Here is a 14,616-nt window from a genome sequence, read left to right as displayed (position 1 = left end):
GTCCTGCTATTCGCCGGGAAGTTTATTTGGCACTTCACATGCTCACCCCACCTTATTTAGACGCCATCTGAGCTCCTCAGATGCTGAAACACTTTGCAGGAAAACAATTAGGACGCATTTTTTCGTGGATTTTTCCCCCCTTTGGCTTTCAAAATTTACAAACACTACACGCAGAACAGTTTAGGTGCACGACTCCTTTCACCTGACTGCACCTGACCGATTCAGATGACGCCATTTAACGTTATGAGCAGATATTTGTGTGACCAACAAGATGCTTCATTAGACCCTATTATTCATATAAACCATAAAACCCTCTGAAATTATTAATATTTTGAACCAATGACATTTTCCCAGAAATTTTCAGTTACACTTTCACTGTAAAATCAAATGCTTCTCTTTATTTGAAATTCACGGTCAAGGATCAGAGCACCACAAATATGTTGGCCTTAAAAACTTTAATTTCAGATTTTCTTTTTCAAACCAATTTGTTTCCACGGGCAAAACATGTCAGAATCTTTAAATGAGACACTTTCGTGTTTTAACAACACATTTAAATATCATTCTTCAGTTGCGATAACTTTCTAAGTATATATTATCTCCATTTATAGAGGAAAATAACATTTCAGAATAAAAATTACAATTTGTGCCCTAAATAAACCATTTCAGTAAACAATATCATTCGCATGATGATGATTTAATTATGTACATGAATATACATTTATGTACAGTCGCGGATCATCATACAGTGAGGCTATACATTCCTATGCATTCCAGAAAAAAAATTAATAAAACGCAAAAGCAGATTTCACCTTTTTCCCCACCTTTCTCAAATGCCGTTTGACATACAATACAGATTACAGATAAAGACGCATTACATTTCTTCTTTTGTTCAAACACATTTGCACAATCCCTGAACACGATATGAGTCAGTTTCCGATACAATGATAAACACTCTTAATGAATATACATTTATCTCAGCAAAATCTTTCACAGGAATCTTACCTTTAAATAAAGAAACGCAAGCGAGTACCTTTCTGCTAAAGCTTTAACCTACTCGATTTGACAAAACCCAGAGAACTTGTCACCAGAAACGGTAAATAATTGATATTGTTACACAATCATAATAGTGTTATGGAATTGATTGAATCGGACATGATACAGACAACTCTACATTGGCACTTGGATAGTTTAACACCCAGCTAAAGGTCTTTTACGCATACTCTCCCCCAGAGGATTCCTCCTCTGAATAAGAGCGCCGAGCAAAGGTCTCAATGCCATTCTCGTCGATCGTTGTACACAAACCCTTTCTCTTTTTCTCTCGTTGCTCCATCTTAATCGTATCATACAGTCCCGTTGGACCGTCTTCTAGGAGCATGTTTCGCTCGGAGAAAGAAGGCTTCATTTGTGTCACGTTCTTCAGCAGGAGCAGCGCCGGTGCGTAAAGTACGTTGGCGAGCCCCATGCCCAAGTTGAGCTGAACGAAGCCCAGGTCGTGCACTATCTGTCCGGCCACCACGGGCCCCAGGGCATACGCCACGCAGTAGGAGATGTCTGCAATCGCGTACACACTGCCATACACTGACACGTGGCGCACATCCACTAAGAAACCCAAAGTTGGTAGAAGTGCCGTGTCCACGAAGGCGATTCCAAAGCAGATGCCACACAGCGGAATCATCAGCTGTCCAAAGTTTTTACAGGCTGGCACTGTGCACGAGCTTGCGCCTATAAATACCATACCTATAGCCCCGTAAAACCACTGCAGATGGGGGTACTTGGCTGATAATTTCACAGTGAGATACACACCTAGGACATGAGGAAAGAATGCAGGGAACCATGTCATGCCGATCTCCCACTGGCTGGAATGCATGGTGTCCTCCATCCAGTTGGCTATTGTGGGCTCGAGGAAAGCGAGGGGGATGTTACAAACGATCAGAGCACCGGCCACAACAGCTATGTAAGGATCAATCATGAGTTTGTATATGGGGGTACCAACTGGCATGTTTTCTCTCTCACGATTAGAGAAGGGCTTCAGCACAGTCAGACATAATATGCCATCAATGAGACAGATGCAGGCCAGAATCACGAAGGGCACCGACTTCCCTGCGAATTCATAGAGGACCCCTCCAAACGGGGGCGCCACAAGACTCCCAAAAGAGATGAAAGCCAAGGCAATGCCCAGCGCTTTGCTCCTTTCTGTCTCCTCTGTGTACCTGTCTGCGATCAGAGCGATCCCGGATGTGTCGGCGAAAGCAGAGCCTAGGCCTTGCATGCTGCGCGCCAGGAAGAGAGTCGCGTAGTTTTCAGCAAAGGCAAAAATAACAGTGGAGAGAAACATGACATTTAGTCCGATGAAGAGCGGGATATCATACCCGACCCTGTCTATAAACGTGCCGCTTAGCGGGTTGACCAGGAGCTGCAGGATGGCCTTAGAGGCAAAAAGAACGCCTATCTGCAGATCGAAGTTCCCCTTGGTGATTTTGTGGGTGCTATTAGTGGAGTTGGTTGCAACAGCTTGGCTTTGATCCGCTGCATTCTGTAGCTCTTCAAGGTAATCGGGTATAATTGGCACAATTACCATGTACAGCATGTTGTCTAATAAAAGTGCTATGCAGACTATTACTAGAATAATCCGTTTCTGTCGTTCTGGGTCTTGCATTACATTGCCCAGTTGTTTAGTTCTTTCACCCATCTGGGACAATTTGGAGGCGGCAGACTGTGCCATATTAGCGCCCCGGCCCTCTGTGGTCACCTCCGGCTCCATGATTTTATCCTTTTCTGACTCAAGTCTTGACTTTTGAAAAAGAAATTCTGCTTCCTCAGTTTGCTTTTCACAGAATTACGCACACTTGGCACATGTGTGTATGTTCTTTTAAAAATGGTGTTTTCTTTTCCGGCACTCCAATTAACTAAGTAACTTTTCTCTGCTTTACCTCTTCTCTGTCGCTTGCGCTGTTCGTCATCGCACACGCGTTTCCACTTGTGTGACTTGCACTCGTTTTATCCCCGCCGTCCTTAGTTGCTTCATTGTCTCATATCCCGTCATTCAGGTGACGCGCTTGCCCCGGGCAGCACTCCCAGATTGGGGATTCACCCACTCCTCACAGTGCCGGCTCCATCAGTGCTCTGGCTGTTTCAGGTCCGTTTGCTGCGCCCCTCCGGCACCCAGACACTCCCAGCTGTCTCCGGTCACCTGTAACGCTGTGAGCTAAGTCATCATTTCGCATCAGGCAAGATGTTTTTTGTCGGCGGAGGAAGGAGTACACACTGCACTTTGTTGGCTCCCATAGGTATCCCCCTCCCACCTTCGCCAATGGCTGTGACGCACAGTCCTGCTGCTCTCCAGCAGATCTTTTATGCTAATTAAACATAAAATCCCGAGTGCGCACTGCTGTCCACTGAGTTGCTTGAAAGGCTCAGTTTAACCTTCTCAATGTTAAACAGTTTTTACCAGATTTTCAGCGGTTATAATTGATTCAAAGCTAAAAGTAGAATACTTTTCTAATCGGACATACAGAGGAGCACATATTCAGTTCTCTGGTTGATTCTGAATTCAGTAACGCAAGGAATGCATTTGCGATCACGAGCAGCAGTACCCATACAAGGAAAGAAACATGCAGAATTGTAGTTTTTAAAATGACCCCCGCCCACCCTCCATTCAGCACCACAATCAAGTGGACAGCTCCACAGAACACGACACTAAAACAATGCGTTTTAACAGTTAAACAATGCGCTTTTGTTAACCACTGCTATAACCCAGTAGTTTATATATATATAGTTAACTATATATATATAGCTAACTTCATGACTGTGCATATATATATATATATATATATATATATATATATATATATATATATATATATATATATATATATATGTGTGTGTGTGTGTGTGTGTGTGTGTGTGTGTGTGTGGGGAGAGAGAGAGAGAGAGAGTCGCAAACTTTAAAAAACATCAGTAAAACCCCAGTACGTCATGAAACGACAGAAAAGCTGAATAAAATGAGTGAACTGACTTTTTAAAAGTAGATACTGCCATCCAGTGGTGAGGCTGAAATAAACAGTAACTGCAGGACTTTTCAGTGACAGCAATTTTTTCTAATAAAGAGAGAAAAACAATTCAGTTTCAACAGATGTCTACCCTTCAGAGAATTTTCATGAATCAGTTATCGGAGTCACATGTCGTTTTGTTTTGTCATGATACACAATTTCATTATTATTAATACTTTTATTATTATACTTTCTAAGAAACTGAAAGCAGGTACAATGGGATTTAAAGAAGTAGAAGTAGATTCAAACTCATTTCCGTTTTTGTTTTGTTTTTTTCACTCAATGAGAGGCAAATACTGTGTTCATGTGTTCGCGTGTAAAATACAACTTGATTTGTCAGCTTTTGTAGTAAGCTACAGACCTGGGATATGAGACAGAGTTGTGCCGACATCTAGTGGAGGAAGATTGAATTGATGAAAAACAAAAACCTGAGATGTGAATTTTGACCAACCTATAACTGCACAGCAAAATCAGTTTTTGTGTTTGTTTTTTAATGATTATGCTACATTATGGTTTGATTGTGAGTTATATTTATATAATCAATGAGGATCGTCTAGCTAGATTGTGTTTTGATAAGTTTATCAATCAGTTATTACTTATTAGTATCTTTACTGTGATTACTGTGTTTTGCCCTTTGTGCATTTGTTCAGCCGGTAGATGTCCTCATATCCCCGCAGCGCTGCTATTATTATTTCAATGTTTTCTCTCATTCCTGCTTTATAATTTTCATCATAAACTCATATTTCACTATGTGCACTATGTTTTTACATTTTCAAAAGTCTTTATGACATTAAGCGCCAGACGCACAGGAAAAACACAGTAAACCTAAAAAGTCAGAAAAAAGTAGAAGCCACCAACACTCTTGTCCTCTCTTTAAACAACTTTGAAATGAAACAAAATAGAAAGCATGCAGACTAAATGTGGTGGATTCATGAGCCTTGAAAGAATTAAACGAATCGTCGTGTGTGATAGTAAAAAAACCCTTCAAAGATTCTTGATGTTAACATCTGTAAGAAGAAAGAAATCTTTTGTTCTTGATGAAGTTTAGCTGCCAGTTGATACGTGTTCCCTAATTTTCTGTTGTTATAAAAAGACCCAAAAGACCTCACCCAGATAGCAAGAAAACATTGAAACAATGTTGAGTCAATATCAGGCTGTGTCATTGAATCAACGTTGAAGTGTGACGTTGACCTAACGTCACTCTTGCACCCTTTTTTAACGTTGAAACAACGTCAGGTTTTGATGTTGAATCAATGTTGAAACCTGACATTGATTCAATGTTATATTTTCTAATACTGTTGACATTGAAACAATGTCAGATTCTGATATTGAAACACTGTTGAGCTATGGTGCTGATTTTCCACCTCTTTCACACAGTTGCTTTTTATTAAAACAACAGTTAAATCATGACTGGAAATCTACCTTTCTTTATAGGTATTTTAACCAATACTAAACTACTGCAATATCCTAAAATAAGAAAGCATTGCATGTGATGTAACAGAGAAAAAAAAATAAACAAAAAAAGGTCAATAGGCATGTTTCGTTTGCTAAATACTTTATTAAAAGACAGTTTCCTATTTACGTTTATATGTTTCACAGAAGTTTGTAATTTTTTACTCCGGGATGGGGATGCATGATGTGCGTCCTGCACCACCCAAACGATCTGGGTGGTATCGGAGCCATTTCTGCGTATCGGAGCCATTTCTGCACTGCTTGTGCAAAGACAAACTCGGACATAGAGTTTGCCCCTAACTGCTGCGTCAGGCCATCTAGGACAAAAATACACACACACACACACACACACACACACACACACACACACACACACACACACACACACACACACACACACACACACACACACACACACACACACACACACACACAAAATAAGTGAATTAGAGCACATGAATAAGCTCTTGTTAACTGTCTTCAGCGGGGAGAAAGTATGTAAACTCCTAGGCTGATAAACATGAAAGTCACCAGGCGTAAATCTGCAAACTGCCGCATTTGATTCCCAAAGAGCTATGAGCGGAAAAAGTGATAAGTCTTAGCATGGTGTGCCGTGTATCCTTTAAAACAAAATAAACATGGAGTCCTCGGGCTGTACAAACTACAACCCGTGGACTAAACAAGCCAAAGACCAAAGACTCCATCTCCAGATTAACCGGACATGAAAGTCTTGTTATTAAGAAAGACAAAGTAATATACCATAAAAATGGTAAAACTTACCAAATATGCATCTGCACAGCGCTGTATCTTTAAATGCCCTTTTTTGCTTTGTCTGGTCCTTGGTTTTTCCCCTGCCCAGTTTAGTACCGAGGCCAGCTCGTTTGTAATGGCATAAGCCATTACACGGCGGACTCGCACCTCCAGTGTGGTCCCTCCAATCAAGGCAAAGCGTCTCACCTATAGACACATTTTAAGAGATGGAATTAGCGTGTCTCATGTCTTAAATGTGTATGCAAGTGCTTGTGTGTTTAATCAACAGGCCGTTGTTATGTATTTAAATCACATCTGACAGCTATTACACTTTATAGTTACAAAGTGTACATAACCTTTATATACTTACCATTGCCTTATTTGCCTCTTGTGATTGAAGAGCTGCCTCTGCATTGTTTAGCTCCTCAATGTTGTGCAAGGGCAAATCCAGAGGCAGTACCCCAGCATCTACCGATTCATTGCAGCCGGTATTGCGGATGGCTCTGACCTCCTCACGGAGTTCGTTAACAGCTCTCGTCAGGTCTGACAGAAAAAGATAATTTTTTTTTTAAGTATTTAAGAATACAGACAACTTATCAAAAGTTTCCTTGTGTCACACACAGATATGTACAAAGACACTAGACAGTATTTTATTACCTGGTATTTTCACTCGAGGGGCCTGGGGAAACCATTTCTTTGTGGGCTGCTCATCCTCTGAGTCACTATATGTATACAGGGGATTTGGTCTAAAGAAAAAAAGTTGAAAACGGTCATAAGTAATTACAAATGTGCTTTTGGAATATTTTTTCCTAAAGTTACAGTTTGATTTATAACAACACAAACAGGAAACGGAGATGTGCAAGAAGGTACAGTATACAAGGAATTTTTGAAGTGCACAAGTGTACACGGCTTTGCATTTATAAAAAGTTTACAAGCTTCCACTTTTTGGACTATATTATGTGGTGATATTGCAGTATGCAAGCTCCACATGTATAAAAGACAAGATCATAAATTCTTAGCAATCAAAGATATGTTTGTGAAATAAAAAAAGTTTTACTTGTGCTTTCTTTTATGACTGGTCTGAGTTTCAGCTTCGGACTGAAGGTCAGACGTATCACAGTGTTCACTTAGATATTTCTGAAGACTGCGTTCTGCTTCGTGAAAATCTGGAAGTACAAACACAATGTATGGCCAGACATAAATTAGGACACGAAAAACTTGTTATTGTTACATTTATACAACACCAATCCAGATGATACCCACCATGGCTTATTAGAAGTTGGACTGGTGCATAGGTGAGCCATGTTGCACCAGGATGAACTCTCCTCTTTACTGCGTCGTGGATCCTGAATGTGTCTCACGGAGGATATGGAGGCCATGACAATTTCTCCCCATTTATCCATGATCTAGGGACTATTTCTGTACCACCAGTGCTAAACTGCACAATGCACCAGTCTTTCATTTTTATCTTTTTTTTAATTTGGAGTCCTTTTTTGCCCTGTCTAGGATAAACAGGAAACAGATAATTACAATATATTTCATAGTCACTACAAAACTTGATCTATTGATTGAACTAAATAATAAATAATAGCTTAAAATGTATATAGGCAACAATTACAAGCAAACCCGTATATGTAAGCATTTAAACACTGAAGATAATAAAATTAACAGTATTTTGTATAAGTCTGCCATTGTAGGAATTCATAGCACCGAGACAAAAACGTGGCGCACAGTGTGGCGTCAAAATAGGCGCACACCTTTGACGCTGCGTTTTCTCCGTCTTCCTCGTCCACACGTAAATGCTAAACGCAGTTTACGTGTGGACAAAAGGTGCAAACGCAAGTTAGGTGAGCGTGCAGCGTAAAGTTTGAATTGAGTGCGAATCGAAGCGGGTGCTCTCCAATCATTAAAATTAACAAAGTCATTGAACACATTTATACAGTTACCTTTACGTTTATCAATCATATATCACAGATTTACAATTTTTTGTAGTACTATGCTAAAAAGCAACTACAGAGCGAAAGTCTGGGTCAAGCGCCGAGGCGACGGCAAGAACAAAGGAACCCTCGAAGCGTTAAAGCTAGCTTTGTAAGGGAATATAACGGAAAAGTATGAAACGAAAATGTTTTCTTTGTTGATAGACTTTGTTTGCAGTGCAATTTATTTGTTGCCGGATTGTAAGATGAAAGTAGACACAATTTCGGGCTCCCACATTTTATCCGAAACTTTACATTAACAAGTTTGTTTTTGTTTTTTTTACTGTTATTCAAATGCAACCGTGGAAATAACGAATGGAACAAAACTCATTAATTCTTACCTTATACTAATCGTGGTGCAGGCCAGTGCAGTGCATGAACTGATGCCTTCTCCGGTCAATTCCGCTGAGAGTAAATCTAATGTCCCGCTCTACTGTACAAGACAATGGTTACCTGGAGGGATGTACCAATGTGATAGGGGTGCTGCGGAATAGTCCAAGTGGTAGCAGCTTTAATTTCCCGCTCAACCATAAATCGATGGTTTTTCAACGTGATTGTTGTCACCTTGTCAACTATAAATAGATCAACAATCAACGATGACAGAACAGCAGTGAATCAATGTTATGTCAATGTCAGTGTCAGGTTTCATCAGTATTTCAATGTTGTTTCAACATTGGTTTTGTGTTGACATTTCAATCCTGACGATTCTGATGGTTCAGATGGAAAATCAACATCTGTTCAATGTCTCCTTGCTATCTGGGCAAAGACCTAATTTTTTACGACTAATGTAGGGCAACGGTGTAAAATCTAAACACTTGTGAGACCGTCAGACATAAAGGAAACAATGAGTATGATCAAGTATTCTAAGCTGAAGTTAGAATAAATTTAGCTTTAATTTACACTCTACTTGATCCCTCTTTGAATTAAATCCCGTTGTTTTCCCCGAGCGATTTGACGTAGGCATGTTAAATCCGACTAATAATTGTTACAAATCTGACAAAAAGGCAGCTCAAAATTAGTTTTATTTTTAGACCACATGTTATGTCACATTAATGAGAGAACAGCCTCGATAATCACATTTATTTCCCTCGGTAAACATACTGTAGCGGAAAAGCTTATGCACAGTCATGAAGGCCAAACTGCGAGTTGGCTTTTGATTTTCCCAAGGGGCTCTTGACCTTGACGTCCTCTTGCTCACTCCGTCTGTTAGCATTCACGCATAAACAGAAACATATGAAGACACAGTTACACACAGAAGTGGCAGATAAATAAACACAAACCGTTTATACAGATTTCAAACTTAGTTAACTGTGTTTACTTATTTTGTCAATCACCCCCATCTTTATCTGTTTTAAGTGCAATGTCCTCTCAGGGCCAGCACAGACCTCATAACTGGATTGGCTGTGTTAGGGGATCAACATTTTCCCTTTTTTTTGCTGTTTTCCCAGTGACTCTGCTCTGATCTGATTTGCTCAGGAGATTCAAGATCACCATGTAATCTCGAGCAGTTATCAAAGCATTAATTTCTAGCAGCCACACAAAATCCAAAGCTACTGAGGCCAAATGCACACATTATGAAAGGTCAAAAATAACCCCTGTGGAGCTAAATGGTTATCCATAGCGGTTTTTGATATGGGCGGGGCGGCATCGTGGTGGGGGGCGGCATCACGGGCATCGACAAAAAACAAACAAACAAAAATGCTCGTACTCGTGCTGCCCCGACGTCATGCCAGCGCATAGTGGGAATGGCATAGGCACGATCAAAACAGGCTAGGACCGCCACTGATGGTTATAATATTAGTTTCTTTTTAATAGACTGAAACTGAAATCAGCAAATGCTAAATGCAAAGTTTCATTTGTATTTAAAGCAGGGTATACTACTTTCAGTGATATAGAGTAGCCTTTCTTTGGGGGTGCTAAAACCTCCTTCAGTCCATGCAGATATCCAAAGAGATTCATGCTAGGCTAATTGGTGATTCTGTGTGTGAATGGATTGTTTCTGTGATAGACTGGGAACCTGTGCAGTGTGTCCACCTTCTTGCCCAGTGTCAACTGCGATGGCGTCCAGGCCCTGTGTGGTTAGAAAAACTGATGACTGGATGTTGTGCATAAACTGGCCTGCTGCTTTAGGCCAAAATTAATGTTTATGTGTAAAATACAACTGAGGTCAAATTAATAGTAAGAGCTGTTGGTCTATGTAGTAGAGTGTGATTCATCTATGTGGCTGCTGTAGAAGACACTGTGCACCAATGAAGAGTGAGAACTTTAAAAAAAAGAAATTAAGTATACAACAGTGATTCCAAAATAAGTTGGGTCACTGTGCAAAATGTATATAAAAAATGCAAATCTAATAAACCACACTTCACAATAGAACATAAAAAAACATATAAAATATTTAAACTAAGACGTTTTATTATTTCATGTATAGTAAATAACTGATTTTCAATTTGGTTACAGCAACATGTGTCAAAAAGATTTTAAAAAAGAGCATCTTAGAGAGGTACAGTTTCTTAGAAGTAAAGATGGGTGAAAGTTCATCAATCTGCAAAAAACTGTGTAACACTTTCAGAATTATTTTCTTCAATATAAAAATGTGTTTTTGTCATCTACCGCACACAACATCAGAAGATTTAAAGAATCTGGAGAAATCTCTGTGTGCAAGTGACTAGGCCGAAACTCAAAATTGAATGCCTGTGTGATATCTGGGCTCTCTGGTCCCACTGAATTAAAAACTGCCCTGTTTCTGTTACAGAAATCACTGTGTGAGTTCAAGAACACTTCCAGAAAACACTGTCTGTGAACACCGTGCCATCCGAAAATACAGGCTAAAACTCCAGCATACAAAAAAGAAGCAGTCTGTTATTAAGGTGAAAAAAAAAAAAAATTCAAACCTACATGGCCTTGTGTGAAAAAGTGATTTCACTAAACCTAATAACTGGTTGGGCCACTCTTAGCAGCAATTTTAAGTACCTTCATTTAGAAGCTGCTTTTTGTCTTCACTTGTTTTTTCTTTGTCTAATATTTGAATCTGTTTGATAAACTTAAATATTTAATATGTCGTGTAAATGTAAATCATGTGAAGTATGAAGTGGCCTCAGACCGGTACATCCTATTCTGGTCAAAGTGTGTGGTTTAATGATTTAAAATAGTGATTTCTAAAGAGCAGTGATGCACAGCCCCTCTTTAATCCAGATTATAGTGAAACACTAATCCTGTAAAAATGTGGTTTCTTCAAAACAAATATGTTTTTGCTAATATGTAATGTGCTATGTGTACATTGTTATTGGTAAGATGAATGTGAATATAGTGTTCACATGTCCATTCATTTTCTGTAAATCACACTGTGTACAAATAGTGGGATTTCTAAAATTCAATGAACTGATTGGAGGAGCAGCTGTGTTCAGCATTACCATTGATTGTCCTGTGGCTGCTCAACAAGAGCATTTGTGCTGCTGTGTATTGTGTGTGTGCGTGTGCAGTCTCATGTTGTCAGGGTTATATAATCGGCTCCACATCTGACAGTCAAGATCACTGACAGTCAAGAGAGTTTGGTCGACCTGAGGCAGCCGACTGATGTTTTATCTTGTGTTTGTGCTCGGCTGGCCTGGGGTCAGTCATGAGGAGCCGGAATCCCTCTCTGGTTCTATTAAAAAGGGTGGCAGAGGAATTAGCACCCCAGGTTGGGTCTCTCTTTTCATTCCTCCTCACCAAAGGATTTAAAATAAGACCAACTGGGCCTGTTGCACGTTTTTACTTTATTAATATTTTGAATTAAACCTGCTGAAATGTATAATTTATTCATTTATATAACAAACATTATTAAACACTTATTTTTATTTTTATACACATTTTCAATAATGGGCAGACCAATCTGAATGTGGGACATTGTCACACATGCAGCAATTACTACCTGTATGTTTTTCAAAAAGATTGATTATAAATTCATTATAAATTATCGTTATGAATGATTTTAGATATTTTTGTTTTTCCAATATGCTATGTTACAGTAATCACCGTCATCCAAAGCCATGTAATAACACACCTCTGCCTCTGTTGCACTCGCTCGGTTTCCTGTATAGTTCTCTTTACAGCGCTTTGATCTTTGTGAAATCATTGTTAAGCAAAGCATTGTCTATAAAAAATAAGAAGCTGTGCTCGAATCTGCTTTAAGGTTCAATGTAACTCAGCTGTTTGACTATTAGCAATTTCCTGGTAGCCACATTAGCTGTCTATTATTAAGGTAGGAGGTAGAAGCCAATGATAAAAGGCTAGCATAAACATATTAATATTATATTAATAGAAAGTATTACCCATTATCAAGCTAATTTACTTTTTTTTGTTAGCAATTTGTCAGTTTGTAGGTCCAGCTTTATAAAGACGTACTGATGTAAGATTTAAGACTGACTAAGACTGTGTATGAAATAGAGCTAGGTCTCCTTTTGGTTTGTGAAGTCCCATTTTGAAATCTGATATTTTGCATTTGGGTTTTTGAGATAAAGTAGTAAACATATTTAGACGGGAAGGTGGAGTGCTGTATTTTCATATACCTTGCAAATCTAGTGAGCATGATTGTGTATCACACAGAAGGATACTTGGTAATTAGGGCAAAGTCACATATAAATAAAATACTGGAATTAACTGACTAATTTGTAAATGCTGAGGTTTTTATAATATCAACAAAAAATAATTAATCAAAAACTGTAGACATTAACCACCTTCTTTTTTAAAAAACAGTCTGTGCTTGAGGCTACAGGATCCATTCAAACAATATAGTTAATACAAATCACATGCTACCTAGACTTGTTTTGGGGGCCTCAGACACACACACACACACACACACACACACACACACACACACACACACACACACACACACACACACACACACACACACACACACACACTTGCAATCGTATTCCTTCCAATCTTCCACATTATTTTTTTATAACACTGATTCATGACTTCTTTCTTTCTCGAACAGTCCAGACTCTCCTTGCGCCCCCCCCCCCCCCCCCACCTTTTCTCCAGCACTTGTAGTCATCTTCCTGTGTAATCCTCTCAAAAAACCCATATGAAAACTTCATTGGTTGACCAGACATAATCCTCAGTGAACTCTAAGTACCTGAATATTTTTGATTGTAAGAGAAGGAAAGCCGATGGAAAAAAAAGCTACCCGTGCTCTGCTGCCAGACATTTGGATTCAGAGTATAACATAATCCAGCAGCTATTTGAAGTAAATCTTTGGCCAGTGTGGCTTAAATAATTAATCTGCAGACATAATATATGACGACACTTCATGATTAGCTATTAATAAACCCTTTAACGAGATTTTATCTCTATCCTTAAGTGTTTCACAGCAATTCTTCATAGTCAGGGATAACATACTGCACAGAAACAAGTATTTTCTTATTTTTTTTCTTGTTTAATATTTTATTATCTAGAAAATATAAGCTTCCTGTACTTTTCATTTTACTTAAAATTGCTGAGTTGAAGATGTTCCACTATTTTGATTCCTGGAGAAATTATGGCGATACCAGATAGGAGCTGAAATGATAAGCGCTGGGTTACTACTATTTTACTCTGGTGGTGAACTGACTTTCTAATTATTTATTGCATAATGCTCTTTGAAACAACAGATCCTTTCATGTTGGCAGTTAATAACGGCCTGCAGCGGTTCAGGAAGTGGGGTCAGAATAACCCTTCCTACCAGATGACAGCTCCATATGCCCACCAGTGTCCGGGCACTTCAATGTACATGTCATTAAGGCTCTGGTGGTTATTTTATGTTGATAATTACTAAAATAATCTCTAGAGGACTCTTGCATCTAGCAGAAATAGTCCTTTTTTTCAAGTACAGATCAAGGAACCATAAATGTCCAATTTCTAATGGAAAATGGTTGACTTACCTGCAATAAATGAGAAAGTTGCTGATGACACATGTGTCAGCAGTTCTTAATTATGCAACAACACACTCAACTGACAGACTGTCATCAGTTAATCTGCTTAAAAACACCAACTGGGGGCTTCTACTGTATGTTACATCCACTGAGTGTTAGGTCCACAATGCTGGTTGAATGAATACTACAGTGTAATCACCCTGACACACATCCGGTGGAGGAAGAAATACCCAGAGCTAAACTCAAGTACAAATAGCGATACTGAAGAGTAGAAATACACGCAACAATACATACTGTATACATCAAATCTTTATACAGTTAGATCTTGATGCTTATTTTTGATAATGGTGAATTTTATTTGATAGTTTACCTCCTGTACACAACTACAGTGGATTTTAAAGCAAACAATCAAGATGTGATTGACCTGCAGTGTTTCAATATTAATTCAAGCTTTTCAGAAAAATTTGGAATTAGTGTTTTTTAGGAATTACA

At 39.0% G+C, this 14,616-nt stretch overlaps 2 protein-coding genes across 2 annotated transcripts; both read right to left on the bottom strand.

The window, feature by feature from the left end:
• Positions 1-445: 445 nt before the first annotated feature.
• slc18a3a (solute carrier family 18 member 3a) lies at positions 446-3,250 on the bottom strand. Its single transcript, XM_085427663.1, has one exon. The coding sequence runs from the start codon at positions 2,759-2,761 to the stop codon at positions 1,211-1,213; it is 1,551 nt and encodes a 516-aa protein (XP_085283789.1). The 5' UTR covers positions 2,762-3,250; the 3' UTR covers positions 446-1,210.
• A 2,044-nt stretch (positions 3,251-5,294) lies between these two features.
• On the bottom strand, positions 5,295-9,955 carry LOC146655592 (uncharacterized). Its single transcript, XM_085428883.1, has 6 exons — positions 9,936-9,955; positions 7,515-7,597; positions 7,309-7,417; positions 6,909-6,997; positions 6,622-6,794; positions 5,295-6,458 (listed from the first exon to the last, which is right to left on the bottom strand). Exons 1-6 carry the CDS (start codon positions 9,953-9,955, stop codon positions 6,213-6,215), a joined length of 720 nt encoding a protein of 239 aa, XP_085285009.1. The 3' UTR covers positions 5,295-6,212.
• Positions 9,956-14,616: the final 4,661 nt, after the last annotated feature.

This window comes from Rhamphochromis longiceps, linkage group LG13 (genome assembly GCF_057381845.1).
Source record: "Rhamphochromis longiceps isolate RC_006_pf linkage group LG13, R_longiceps_female_GT1.1, whole genome shotgun sequence".
In the NCBI taxonomy this organism is placed as follows: domain Eukaryota; kingdom Metazoa; phylum Chordata; class Actinopteri; order Cichliformes; family Cichlidae; genus Rhamphochromis; species Rhamphochromis longiceps.
The sequence above is the reverse complement of the archived record's forward strand: the minus strand, read 5'-3'. Positions and strand labels throughout refer to the sequence as shown.

What these genes read in the sequence shown, in the direction of transcription:
- slc18a3a (XM_085427663.1), bottom strand. Translation starts at nt 2,761, where the DNA reads ATGGAGCCGGAGGTGACCACAGAGGGCCGGGGCGCTAATATGGCACAG.
- LOC146655592 (XM_085428883.1), bottom strand. Translation starts at nt 9,955, where the DNA reads ATGACGTCGGGGCAGCACGA. An exon ending in CCAACTTCTAATAAGCCATG is followed by an intron (nt 7,418 to 7,514) that starts GTGGGTATCATC and finishes TTGTACTTCCAG; the next exon opens with ATTTTCACGAAGCAGAACGC. An exon ending in AGTCATAAAAGAAAGCACAA is followed by an intron (nt 6,998 to 7,308) that starts GTAAAACTTTTT and finishes TTTTTTCTTTAG; the next exon opens with ACCAAATCCCCTGTATACAT.